Source organism: Notolepis coatsorum, assembly GCF_963971535.1.
Source record: "Notolepis coatsorum genome assembly, contig: SCAFFOLD_4426, whole genome shotgun sequence".
NCBI classification, from domain to species: domain Eukaryota; kingdom Metazoa; phylum Chordata; class Actinopteri; order Aulopiformes; family Paralepididae; genus Notolepis; species Notolepis coatsorum.
The window spans coordinates 1-13,364 of record NW_028169802.1 but is presented as its reverse complement, the minus strand read 5'-3'; the positions used below and the strand labels follow the sequence as shown (position 1 = coordinate 13,364).

The 13,364-nt window shown below is 49.8% G+C and overlaps 1 protein-coding gene across 1 annotated transcript; it reads right to left on the bottom strand.

Annotated features, from left to right (window-relative positions):
* Window positions 1–1,934: 1,934 nt before the first annotated feature.
* LOC311248021 (laminin subunit beta-1-like) lies at window positions 1,935–12,991 on the bottom strand (the record flags this gene model as incomplete). Its single annotated transcript, XM_084338986.1, has 3 exons — window positions 1,935–2,018; window positions 8,340–8,460; window positions 12,870–12,991. Coding segments are annotated over 3 exons (327 nt in total), but the record flags the coding sequence as incomplete, so codon positions are not given.
* Window positions 12,992–13,364: the final 373 nt, after the last annotated feature.

The following is a 13,364-nucleotide window of genomic DNA, read 5'->3' as shown; positions in this document are numbered from 1 at the left end:
GAGAGGAGGAGAGAGGGGAGAGAGGAAGAAGAGAGGAGGGGAGGAGAGAGGAGAGGAGGAGAGGAGAGAGAGGAGGAGGAGGAGAGAGGATGGGAGAGGAGGAGAGAGGAGAGGAGGAGAGGGAGAGAGGAGGAGAAGAGGAGAGAGGATGGGAGAGGAGGAGAGAGGAGGGGAGGAGAGAGGAGAGAGGAGGAGGGGGAGAGGAAGAGAGGGAGGGAGGGAGAGAGTGAGGGAGGGAGAGAGGAGGAGGGGAGGAGAAGAGGAGAGGAGGAGAGGGAGAGAGGAGGAGGGGGAGAGGAAGAGAGGGAGGGAGGGAGTGAGGGAGGGAGAGAGGAGGAGGGGAGGAGAAGAGGAGAGGGAGAGAGGGAGAGAGGAGGAAGAGGGGAGGAGAGGAAGAGAGGAGGAGGGGGGAAAGAGTGAGGAGGGGAGGAGGGGAGGAGAAGAGGAGGAGGAGAGGGAGAGAGGAGAGGGGGAGAGAGTGAGGGAGGGAGAGAGGAGGAGGGAGGAGAAGAGGAGAGAGGAGAGGAGAGAGGAGAGAGGAGAGAGAGGATGAGAGGATGAGAGGTGTGAATGCTGAATCAGTAACCAGGGGGTGTGTGTGTGTGTGTGTGTGTGTGTGTGTGTGTGTGTGTGTGTGTGTGTGTGTGTGTGTGTGTGTGTGTGTGTGTGTGTGTGTGTGTGTGTGTGTGTGTGTGAAATTCCCTGTTTATGTAATATAATTTGTGGCACCAAATAAAGTATTCAAATGTGTGTATGTATTGTGTATATTGTGTGTATTGAGGTGGTGGCTGAGAGGAGGATGAGGAAAAAGCTAGAAGCCATCCTGGAGAACCATCCTCTCACCCCCCCCCCCCTCTACGAGGAGCTAGCCAGAATGAAGAGCACGTTCAACCTAAGACTCACCCCCCCCCCCCCCCCCCCCCGACACACCACAAACCGCCGGGGCCGGTCCTTTATACCGGCAGCCATCAGGCTCTACACCCAAGGGCTCTGCTGCCGGAACTATCACTGTCACAACTCGGGACTTGAGAACTAGAGACTCACCGTACTGACTATCTTGTGTTTTGCACTAGAGACTCACATCACTGGACTATCTTGTGTTTGTACTTTTTTTTATATTATATTGTATTTGTATCTATACTTTAAGTGTATCTATAGTGTTTATAGGACTGTGAAGCTATGCATCCCCCACCCTGTATCCCCCCCCCCCCCCCCCCCCCCCCCATGCTGCTTTGACACCCGAATTTCCCCAAGGGGATTAATAAAGGATCATCTTATCTTATCTTATCTTATTGTGTGTGCATTGTGTATCGTGTGTAGTCTGTGTATTGTGTATCGTGTGTAGTCTGTGTATTGTGTATATTGTGTATGTATTGTGTGTATTGTGTGTGTATCGTGTGTAGTCTGTGTATTGTGTGTGTATTGTGTGTATCGTGTGTAGTCTGTGTATTGTGTATATTGTGTGTATCGTGTGTAGTCTGTGTATTGTGTGTGTTGTGTGTATCTTATGTATTGTGTGTATCGTGTGTAGTCTGTGTATTGTGTGTGTATTGTGTGTGTATTGTGTGTGTATTGTGTGTGTATTGTGTATGTATTGTGTGTGTATTGTGTATGTATTGTGTGTGTATTGTGTGTGTATTGTGTATGTATTGTGTGTGTATTGTGTGTGTATTGTGTGTGTATTGTGTATGTATTGTGTGTGTATTGTGTGTATTGTGTGTGTATTGTGTGTGTATTGTGTGTGTATTGTGTGTGTATTGTGTGTGTATTGTGTGTGTATTGTGTGTGTATTGTGTGTGTATTGTGTGTGTCTCTCCGCCCACCCAGCGCTCCGTCGTGGATGAGGCCCGAGATGCTGCAGATGAGCTTGGAGCACATCTCGGCCAGCGCCGGTGTGGGCGTGACCATGAAGGAGTCCAGGCACATGTAGCGAATCATCTCGTCCCCGCCGCTCCCCCCGCCTCCTGCTCGTTGCCCTGGAAAACCGGGCAGCTCGGTGTACTTGGGATGAGGACCAGCTGTGAGGCGGACCGGGAGTGAAAGACGATGGATGGAGATTAGAATAGGAGCAGGGACTGTTCATGGGTTTATGAAAAAATTATATATATATATATATATTAGGGGTGGGAATCACCAGAGGCCTCACGATACGATATTATCACGAACTGAACTGTTTGTATTACAGTCATATTCCAACTTAACTGAATGCACATGTGTGCGCGTGCGTGTGTGTGTGTGTGTGGACGACTGTACTATTACAGGTATTGAAATTAACAATGCAACTTCCTTATAATTTTTTTTTTAAATGTTTTATTATTATTATTATTTTTAAAATAATAATAAAATATCGATACTTGGCGTCCTTGTATCGATACAATATCGCCGTGCAAAGTATCGCGATACTATACTGTACCGATATTTCCCCCCAACACTAATATATATATTATATATGTATAATAATATAATAATATGTGGCTGAGAAAAAAAACACCCACACCTAAGAAAATAACGACATAGGTTTAGCAGAAGAGGAATCTGAATTCAGGAGTTTAATAACTGCACATATATTTGAAACCACTAGGTGGAGCCACCTGAGCAACATTCCGAGGACCTCAACTGATCTTGGACCTTGGAATAATGGGTCACACACTTGCTTTCATATTCGTTTTCATATTCGTAAAGGTTTCGACAGCTGATTATAAAGGCTGTATAATTGTTTCACAAAAGAGATGTGGTTGTGTGATTTGTTTTGCGTGTGGAACTGGTTTACACTGTGCCACGGTGTTAAAGGGTTCATGAGATGTATACTAAGTATTTTTTTTTTTTTTTTTATTATCTTTTTTCCCCCTCCTTCTTTTTACGATTGTCCTCCCATCCCACTGTTAGTCGTTATGCCAATTCCCAACTCCCTTCCTGGTTGTTGCGCACTCCCCCCCTACTGTTGGTCCGAGAGGCCAGAGACTGTCACATGCTTTCCTCCGACGCATGTGCAGCCAGCCGGCAGCCAGCCTGGCAGCGCAGACCTCTCACCGGGAGAGTGTAACGTGTGGGAGGTCGCACTACCTCTCTCCAGATCCTACCCTCGCTGAGCAGGCGCCCCGACCGAACTGTAGGGGTCGCTGTCCACAACGCCCAGGACCCACCTAACGGCTCCCCTCCCCCTAACTCAGCCAAACGAGTTAGTATAGCGATCAGCCCGAGCCAAGGCAATGCTGACTCTCCGGGAGTCGAGACCGCAGCCTCTTGCATTGGTGACGAGCACAATCTCCGCTACGCCACCTGACCGCCCCGTATACTAAGTATTTTGATACAGGTCTGCATCCTTTGTATGGTTTGACAAAACACAGACTGCAAACACTGTCGGCCCCCCGACCTGACTGGCCCCCCGGCCCTTCTGAAGAATCCATTTTGGTTGCCCCAAACAATAGCTTAGTTCACACCTAGCTGAGAGGTGTTATGGAAAATATTATGTGTTTCATCCTACTACATAATTTGTACAGTTTACTGGGCCTATTAGTACTCTAGACAGCATGTAGCTCTGTTAAATACATATTCTCTTTACAGCCTTGACTAGTTAATATAGTCAGGTATACAGTTTCTCAGACACTAGTCTTAAGTGTTCTTAAAAAAAACGACGAAGGACAAGGGGACAGTTTGTCTTAGATAATGTCATATTTTCAGAATATGTCATCTTGTCCTTTTCTCTGTTTGTCTTTTGTTTCGCGTCAATCTTGTGTCGGATACGACAAAACCCCTAAACCCATCTTTGTTTTCATATTCCAAGTTTGTGTATTTAACGTCCTCGCTCCCACTTTCTGGTCAGACGCTCGTGCTACACTTGATTGTAAACTGAGGATACTTTCTGTGGCCACAGAAAATAAACTACTTTCTGAATTTCTACAGTTCACTGTTTGGCTCATTTAAAATATTCCACAACAGAGGCCAAAGGCTACAGCCCCCCCACTCAGATTCAGATTCCTTTATTAAGCCATTTGTGTAAAAACACATTGGTAATTGTTGCAGCATTACAGTGTATGCATTTTTCATTTCTTTTTTCACAGTAACGACAAACACCAACACAGACACATGACAAAAAACAGTGCAGTGGAGGATTAATCATTTAAATACATATATATATATATATATATATATATATATATATATATATATATATATATATATATATATAAAGTGTGACGTACGTGGGTTGGTCATTATCATTATTACTGTATTGGGAAGACCATGTGAACATCAGGTTAGTATAATTAGTATGTGTTATGTTATTTTTGTTTGTGTGATGTGTCATCTTCTAATCCTGTTTTTCTTTCTCCCTTTCCCAGATACCACTCATCCCCCTGATTGAGCTGATTGCACCTACTTGATTGCACCTGTGGGCAGTCAGTTGGATGAGTGGGATATAATCTGGAAGATGACACACACACAGGGGCGCCTCATTGGAATCACTGCCACGTTCCAGAGTGGAGTGAGGAGGTTGCCCTTCTTGCCTAGCTGTAGCTGTGGAGCGATACTGTGTGGCTTGGTGCCATTTACCACTTGGTGTGGATTAATCCTGTACTGGTTGTGGTGTCCTATGACGGACACGTTGATGTTTTGCTAAGTGTTTGTTTGTCTGTATGTATACCCTTGTTTGTTCTCCCCCTACCCTTTTCCCTGTGCACTATGGAGGAGGTTTAAATCCCTACCACCATAAAATATATACTTTACTATTTGGAAAACGTCTTGTGTTGTTTCTTTCTTACCTGCCCGGGACTGTTTTAAAAGCATTTACTGAGAGAGGCTGTTTTTTTGTTCATGTGCGGCCGGCTCCAGTTACTATTCTGTGTGGTCATCAGACCTTTGTACATGACAAAAGTGTAAAGTGCAGAGTTCCAGTAAGGACTAGTGCAGCGCAGTCAGTGTCATTGTGCCAGTGTCACTTGGGGGCAGGCACCCCTCTCTATACTAAAGATTAAGTGTCTCCGCCTCTTCCTCAGTGTCTCCTAGCTGGACAGAGGAGAGCACTCCTCTTCCTCAGTGTCTCCTAGCTGGCCAGAGGAGAGCACTCCTCTTCCTCAGTGTCTCCTAGCTGGACAGAGGAGAGCACTCCTCTTCCTCAGTGTCTCCTAGCTGGCCAGGGGAGAGCACTCCTCTTCCTCAGTGTCCCCTAGCTGGCCAGAGGAGAGCACTCCTCTTCTTCAGTGTCTCCTAGCTGGCCAGAGGAGAGCACTCCTCTTCCTCAGTGTCTCCTAGCTGGCCAGAGGAGAGCGCTCCTCTTCCTCAGTGTCCCCTAGCTGGCCAGAGGAGAGCACTCCTCTTCCTCAGTGTCTCCTAGCTGGCCAGAGGAGAGCGCTCCTCTTCCTCAGTGTCTCCTAGCTGGCCAGGGGAGAGCGCTCCTCTTCCTCAGTGTCTCCTAGCTGGCCAGAGGAGAGCGCTCCTCTTCCTCAGTGTCTCCTAGCTGGCCAGGGGAGAGCACTCCTCTTCCTCAGTGTCCCCTAGCTGGACAGAGGAGAGCACTCCTCTTCCTCAGTGTCCCCTAGCTGGACAGTTTGAGAGCACTCCTCTTCCTCAGTGTCTCCTAGCTGGCCAGAGGACAGCACTCCTCTCCTCCTCAGTGTCTCCTAGCTGGCCAGAGGAGAGCACTCCTCTTCCTCAGTGTCTCCTAGCTGGCCAGGGGAGAGCACTCCTCTTCCTCAGTGTCTCCTAGCTGGTCAGAGGAGAGCACTCCTCTTCCTCAGTGTCTCCTAGCTGACCAGGGGAGAGCACTCCTCTTCCTCAGTGTCTCCTAGCTGACCAGGGGAGAGCACTCCTCTTCCTCAGTGTCTCCTAGCTGGCCAGGGGAGCACTCCTCTTCCTCAGTGTCTCCTAGCTGGCCAGAGGAGAGCACTCCTCTTCCTCAGTGTCTCCTAGCTGGCCAGAGGAGAGCGCTCCTCTTCCTCAGTGTCTCCTAGCTGGCCAGGGGAGAGCACTCCTCTTCCTCAGTGTCTCCTAGCTGGCCAGGGGAGCACTCCTCTTCCTCAGTGTCTCCTAGCTGACCAGAGGAGCACTCCTCTTCCTCAGTGTCTCCTAGCTGGTCAGAGAGCACTCCTCTTCTTCAGTGTCTCCTAGCTGGCCAGAGGAGAGCACTCCTCTTCCTCAGTGTCTCCTAGCTGGCCAGAGGAGAGCACTCCTCTTCCTCAGTGTCTCCTAGCTGGCCAGAGGAGAGCACTCCTCTTCCTCAGTGTCTCCTAGCTGGCCACAGGAGAGCACTCCTCTTCCCCTCAGTGTCTCCTAGCTGGCCAGAGGAGAGCACTCCTCTTCTTCAGTGTCTCCTAGCTGGCCAGAGGAGAGCGCTCCTCTTCCCTCAGTGTCTCCTAGCTGGCCACAGGAGAGCACTCCTCTTCCTCAGTGTCTCCTAGCTGGCCAGGGGAGAGCACTCCTCTTCCTCAGTGTCTCCTAGCTGGCCAGAGGAGAGCACTCCTCTTCCTCAGTGTCTCCTAGCTGGCCAGAGGAGAGCACTTCCTCTTCCTCAGTGTCTCCTAGCTGGCCACAGGAGAGCACTCCTCTTCCTCAGTGTCTCCTAGCTGGCCAGAGGAGAGCGCTCCTCTCCTCAGTGTCTCCTAGCTGGCCACAGGAGAGCACTCCTCTTCCTCAGTGTCTCCCAGCTGGCCACAGGAGAGCGCTCCTCTTCCTCAGTGTCTCCTAGCTGGCCAGAGGAGAGCACTCCTCTTCCTCAGTGTCTCCTAGCTGGCCAGAGGAGAGCACTCCTCTTCCTCAGTGTCTCCTAGCTGGCCACAGGAGAGCACTCCTCTTCCTCAGTGTCTCCTAGCTGGCCAGAGGAGAGCACTCATCTTCCTCAGTGTCTCCTAGCTGGCCAGGGGAGAGCACTCCTCTTCCTCAGTGTCTCCTAGCTGGCCAGGGGAGAGCACTCCTCTTCCTCAGTGTCTCCTAGCTGGCCAGGGGAGAGCACTCCTCTTCCTCAGTGTCTCCTAGCTGGCCAGAGGAGAGCACTCCTCTCAGCCAAAGCTCATTTAACCCACATGTATTTTGTATTCATTGTTTTTACTATTAAACCTATTTTGATCAGAAGATCTGTCAACGATATAATCGATAAGTCTAGTTTCCACTACAGTACAAACTTGAATCGAATTCATCCATTTGATGAATTATGAAGATATTGTTACCATTCTTGTATTCATTGTTGTTTCTTAACTCATTCAGCACCAGTCACGATGATAGTCGGGTTAACTCGCCGACCGTTCAGCACCAGACCCGAGTATAGTCGGGTTTTAATCGTTATTTCTTTTATTAGCGATATCCATTCATTTTCATCCATCCAGCCTGATGTTATCGTTGGGAATGGGTCTGAGCTCGCAAAAGGGCAAATATCGCCGCCTACGCCTTCCAGCTGGTATTGCACTCCATTAGGAATGGTGTCGTTTCTTTTCTGGGACGATCCGAGCCGTGCGGGCGGGGTTTAAATACTCAGGCAAGTTACGCAGATACAACGATGCATTGGAACAGTAACCCCGCCCGCCCGTCAGTGTGTACCGCTCGGTAATGTGCGACGGACCTCCACGAGCAGTATTTGGAATGGCGATCAGATAATTGGATTATTTCTTTTGCATTACATCAGATACCAGGTAAGGACACTATATATAAATTTGATCGTTGATCTGATATTTATTTCTACCCCGATCGACGCTGTCTCTGTGTGTGTATGTGTGCCGTTGGCGGGGGGAGCCCGCGGTCCAGGGCTCTTTTCATTCTTGCACGAGGAAGGATAATAATGATGATCTAGCGTTGATTTCAGGAAGATTCGATAATCAGGCAACATGTTTTGTGTATTCCACTAAAGGGCTATTATCGCGTCTTTTCCTGGGATTACTAGAAATCACCAAAACTATACTCGTATTCAAAACGGTATAAAACGGAAATGTACAGATGAAAAAACAATCCGTTTTGTACATGTTGACTGGAAGCAACCCACTGACGATCGACGGGTGTATTAGACCCATAGCTATAATTTAAGATATATATTATGCACTCGCAAATCTCGCAGGGCCCCCCCCCCCCCCCCCCCCCCCCCGTTGATTAAAGCGGTGGCGTTCTAGCGCCATCTCGCGGATTAAGCTCCGGCGCTGAATGAGTTAATTGTGCACTGTTGAGTCTGGGCTCCAAACACAACAATGTCATTACCTGCAAGAAGGCCCCTGTATTGTTGTGTATTTGACAAATGTAGAACTTGAACTTGATTTAACCCTGAGTGGACGAAGGAGGCGAGCGGGAGGCCCTCTCATCCTCTCTCTCTCATCCTCCCTCTCATCCTCCCTCTCACCCCCCCTCTCACCCCCCCCTCTCACCGAGTCGATGAGGATGAAGGCGGTGAGGTGTCTGTGGGAGACGCCGTGGCGTTGGAACCGGATGGCGGCGATGTACCGGTTACCGGGCTCGAAGCAGAAGGGGCGCGGCATCTGGACGTACCTGCAGGGGACGACAGACGGGTGGCGATAGACACCGTTTTTACATCTTACGTTTTGTCATTCAAGATATTCCTTTATTGATCGCCTTGGGGGAAATTCAGGCATCATAGCAGCATGGGGGGGGGGGGGGGGGGGGGGGGGGGGGTGTACAGGTAGTAAAAACACAAGCAGTGTAAACAATATAATTAACTATCTAACTAACTGAAATATACAATTTTCACAAGGTAGTGTTATTGTCCTTTTTAGTTCCACGTTCCCCTCATTCCTTCCTCTCTCCCCCAAGTTCTCTCATTCCTCCCCTCACTCCCCCCAAGTTCCCTCATTCCTCCCCTCTCTCCTTCCTTCATTCCTTCCCCCCTCTCCTCCCCTCATTCCTTCCCTCTCTCCTTCCTTCATTCCTCCCCTCTCTCCCTCAAGTTCCCTCATTCCTTCCCTCTCTCCTTCCCTCATTCCTCCCCTCTCTCCTTCCCTCATTCCTTCCCTCTCTCCCCCAAGTTCCCCTCACTCCTTCCCTCTCTCCTTCCATTATTCCTTCCCTCTCTCCTTCCATTATTCCTTCCCTCTCTCCTTCCATCATTCCTTCCCTCTCTCCCTCAAGTTCCCTCATTCCTTCCATCATTCCTTCCCTCTCTCCTTCCCTCATTACTTCCCTCTCTCCTTCCCTCATTCCTTCCCTCTCTCCCCCAAGTTCCCCTCACTCCTTCCCTCTCTCTCTTCCATCATTCCTTCCCTCTCTCCTTCCATCATTCCTTCCCTCTCTCCTTCCCTCATTCCTTCCCTCTCTCCTTCCCTTCATTCCTTCCCTCTCTCCTTCCCCTCATTCCTCCCCTCTCTCCCCCAAGTTCCCCTCACTCCTTCCCTCTCTCCTTCCCTCACTCCTTCCCTCTCTCCTTCCCTCATTCCTTCCCTCTCTCCTTCCCTCTCTCCTTCCCTCATTCCTTCCCTCTCTCCTTCCCCTCATTCCTCCCCTCTCTCCCCCAAGTTCCCCTCTCTCCTTCCCTCTCTCCTTCCTTCCTTCATTCCCTCTCTCCCCTCAACCCCCGATCCCAGGGTGTCCTCTGCAGCCTCGCCGCGTCATCCGTTTCCCTCCCCTGTGGTTTTGGGTCACTTTGCTAATTGGTTCTGGCAGAGCGACCAACCAACCAATCCCAGAAGGGAACAGCAGGGGAGGGGTCACGGTCCAGCCGACCAGTCAGATCCGGTCAGGGGGGCGGGCCCTGTTAGTTAGTTCCAGACGAGCTGTCACTCTGAAAGGCTTTTCAACGGGTTTAAAACAACACACGGCCCCACGTTTAGGTATCGAGACAGTGAGCCGGCTCTGCCTTTTCTTCACGCTCGACTAATGCACAGCGTGATCCGGACGCTCACGTCAAAGGATGGATAATATACAGCGAAATAACGCAGCGCTGCCTCTAAACTAGGCGCTTTAAACAAAATGTCACTTTAAACAAAATGGAAAAGTCACTTTAAAGGAATGAGGAATATAAAAGTCACTTTAAAGGAATGAGGAATATAAAAGTCACTTTAAAGGAAAGAACCGATGTGGTTCTTGTATAGTACAGTTTAGATATAGTAAGTAAAACACAATGACGGCGTTAAAACTGTATATTGTATAGTAGTGTACATAGGACCCAGTGCCTTCTCAGGAATTTAGCTATGTCTATTTTTATCATGCACTTCTATGTCTTCTTATTACCTGTTTTTTTATGTCTATTTTATTATTAGTATTATTGCACAATCGATGCGGGCATGACCACCCGCATTTCACTGTATGCCCTCTGGTATGTATGTGACAAATAAACCTCTTGAATCTTGAATCTTGAAGCGCTGCCTGTACTTCTCAGAGAGGCTGAACTAGCTCTGCCTGTACGTCTCAGAGAGGCTGAACTAGCTCCGCCTGTACGTCTCAGAGAGGCTGAACTAGCTCTGCCTGTACGTCTCAGAGAGGCTGAACTAGCTCCGCCTGTACGTCTCAGAGAGGCTGAACTAGCGCCGCCTGTACGTCTCAGAGAGGCTGAACTAGCTCCGCCTGTACGTCTCAGAGAGGCTGAACTAGCTCCGCCTGTACGTCTCAGAGAGGCTGAACTAGCTCCGCCTGTACGTCTCAGAGAGGCTGAACTAGAGCTGCCTGTACGTCTCAGAGAGGCTGAACTAGCTCTGCCTGTACGTCTCAGAGAGGCTGAACTAGCTCTGCCTGTACGTCTCAGAGAGGCTGAACTAGCTCCGCCTGTACGTCTCAGAGAGGCTGAACTAGCTCCGCCTGTACGTCTCAGAGAGGCTGAACTAGAGCTGCCTGTACGTCTCAGAGAGGCTGAACTAGCTCCGCCTGTACGTCTCAGAGAGGCTGAACTAGCTCCGCCTGTACGTCTCAGAGAGGCTGAACTAGCTCCGCCTGTACGTCTCAGAGAGGCTGAACTAGCTCTGCCTGTACGTCTCAGAGAGGCTGAACTAGCTCTGCCTGTACGTCTCAGAGAGGCTGAACTAGCTCCGCCTGTACGTCTCAGAGAGGCTGAACTAGCTCCGCCTGTACATCTCAGAGAGGCTGAACTAGCTCCGCCTGTACGTCTCAGAGAGGCTGAACTAGCTCCGCCTGTACGTCTCAGAGAGGCTGAACTAGCTCCGCTTGTACGTCTCAGAGAGGCTGAACTAGCTCCGCCTGTACGTCTCAGAGAGGCTGAACTAGCTCCGCCTGTACGTCTCAGAGAGGCTGAACTAGCTCCGCCTGTACGTCTCAGAGAGGCTGAACTAGCTCCGCCTGTACGTCTCAGAGAGGCTGAACTAGCTCTGCCTGTACGTCTCAGAGAGGCTGAACTAGCTCCGCCTGTACGTCTCAGAGAGGCTGAACTAGCTCTGCCTGTACGTCTCAGAGAGGCTGAACTAGCTCCGCCTGTACGTCTCAGAGAGGCTGAACTAGCTCCGCCTGTACGTCTCAGAGAGGCTGAACTAGCTCTGCCTGTACGTCTCAGAGAGGCTGAACTAGCTCCGCCTGTACGTCTCAGAGAGGCTGAACTAGCTCCGCCTGTACGTCTCAGAGAGGCTGAACTAGCTCTGCCTGTACGTCTCAGAGAGGCTGAACTAGCTCTGCCTGTACGTCTCAGAGAGGCTGAACTAGCTCCGCCTGTACGTCTCAGAGAGGCTGAATTAGAGCTGCCTGTACGTCTCAGAGAGGCTGAACTAGCTCTGCCTGTACACATTTTTTTATTGAAAATAAAAAATGTATACAAAAAAAAGATGTAGGAAGCAGGACATCTTGGACCAGTGGTTTGGTCTCTCAGCAGGACATCTTGTACCAGTGGTTTGGTCTCTCAGCAGCACATCTTGGACCAGTGGTTTGGTCTCTCAGCAGGACATCTTGTACCAGTGGTGTGGTCTCTCAGCAGGACATCTTGTACCAGTGGTTTGGTCTCTCAGCAGCACATCTTGTACCAGTGGTTTGGTCTCTCAGCAGGACATCTTGGACCAGTGGTGTGGTCTCTCAGCAGAACATCTTGGACCAGTGGTTTGGTCTCTCAGCAGGACATCTTGGACCAGTGGCTTGGTCTCTCAGCAGCACATCTTGTACCAGTGGTTTGGTCTCTCAGCAGCACATCTTGTACCAGTGGTTTGGTCTCTCAGCAGGACATCTTGTACCAGTGGTTTGGTCTCTCAGCAGGACATCTTGGACCAGTGGTTTGGTCTCTCAGCAGCACATCTTGTACCAGTGGTTTGGTCTCTCAGCAGGACATCTTGGACCAGTGGTTTGGTCTCTCAGCAGGACATCTTGTACCAGTGGTTTGGTCTCTCAGCAGGACATCTTGGACCAGTGGTTTGGTCTCTCAGCAGGACATCTTGTACCAGTGGCTTGGTCTCTCAGCAGGACATCTTGGACCAGTGGTTTGGTCTCTCAGCAGGACATCTTGGACCAGTGGTTTGGTCTTTCAGCAGGACATCTTGTACCAGTGGTTTGGTCTCTCAGCAGGACATCTTGTTGGCATGACGATGAGGATGATATGGGAACACGAAGCATGTAATTTCTGTTGCTAAGCAATATCCACGTGTCATGCCCCCCCCATTGACTTGCACTGGAGTTCTTAACACAACGGTAACTAACTCTTTCTGCCTCCGATATCTCTAAAGATATTACACTGGTACTTAGTGGTTTCGATGGACAAAAAGGGAGTCCCAGTTTGTGGCAAATCAGATTCAGAAAAAATATGGACTGTCCCTTTAAACACATCGGTCGAATCCTGAATAGACTTAGTGGAATGTTCCGATTGGTCATTTATCATCCAGTCAGGGAACAGTAAACATAGTAAAGAGGGGGGGAAGGGGGGGGGGGGGGGGGGTGGCAGTGGTGGGTTTCCAATAAAGACCTCAAAAGGCACAGACAGGTTAGTACAGGTTTAAGACAAAAGGCTGCAAGTGTCCCACCTGTTGCTGTGCGGCAGGGAGACGGTGTACAGCTGCTCTGTGGGCAGCAGGTTCCCACAGCGGGAGCTGGTGGGCAGGAGCACAGAGGTGATGCTCACTGTGGCCTCCCAGTCCTCTGTGGACTATATACACACACACACACACACCATACACAACACACACACACACACACACACACACACACACACACACACACACACACACACACACACACACACACTCACACACACAGAGAGACACACACACACACAGACACACACACACACACACACTACACACACACACACACACACACACACACACACACTCACACACACAGAGAGACACACACACACACAGACACACACACACACACACACACACACACACACACACACACACACAGACACACACACACACACACACACACACACACACACACACACACACACACACACACACACACACACACTCACACACACAGAGAGACACACACACACACAGACACACACACAC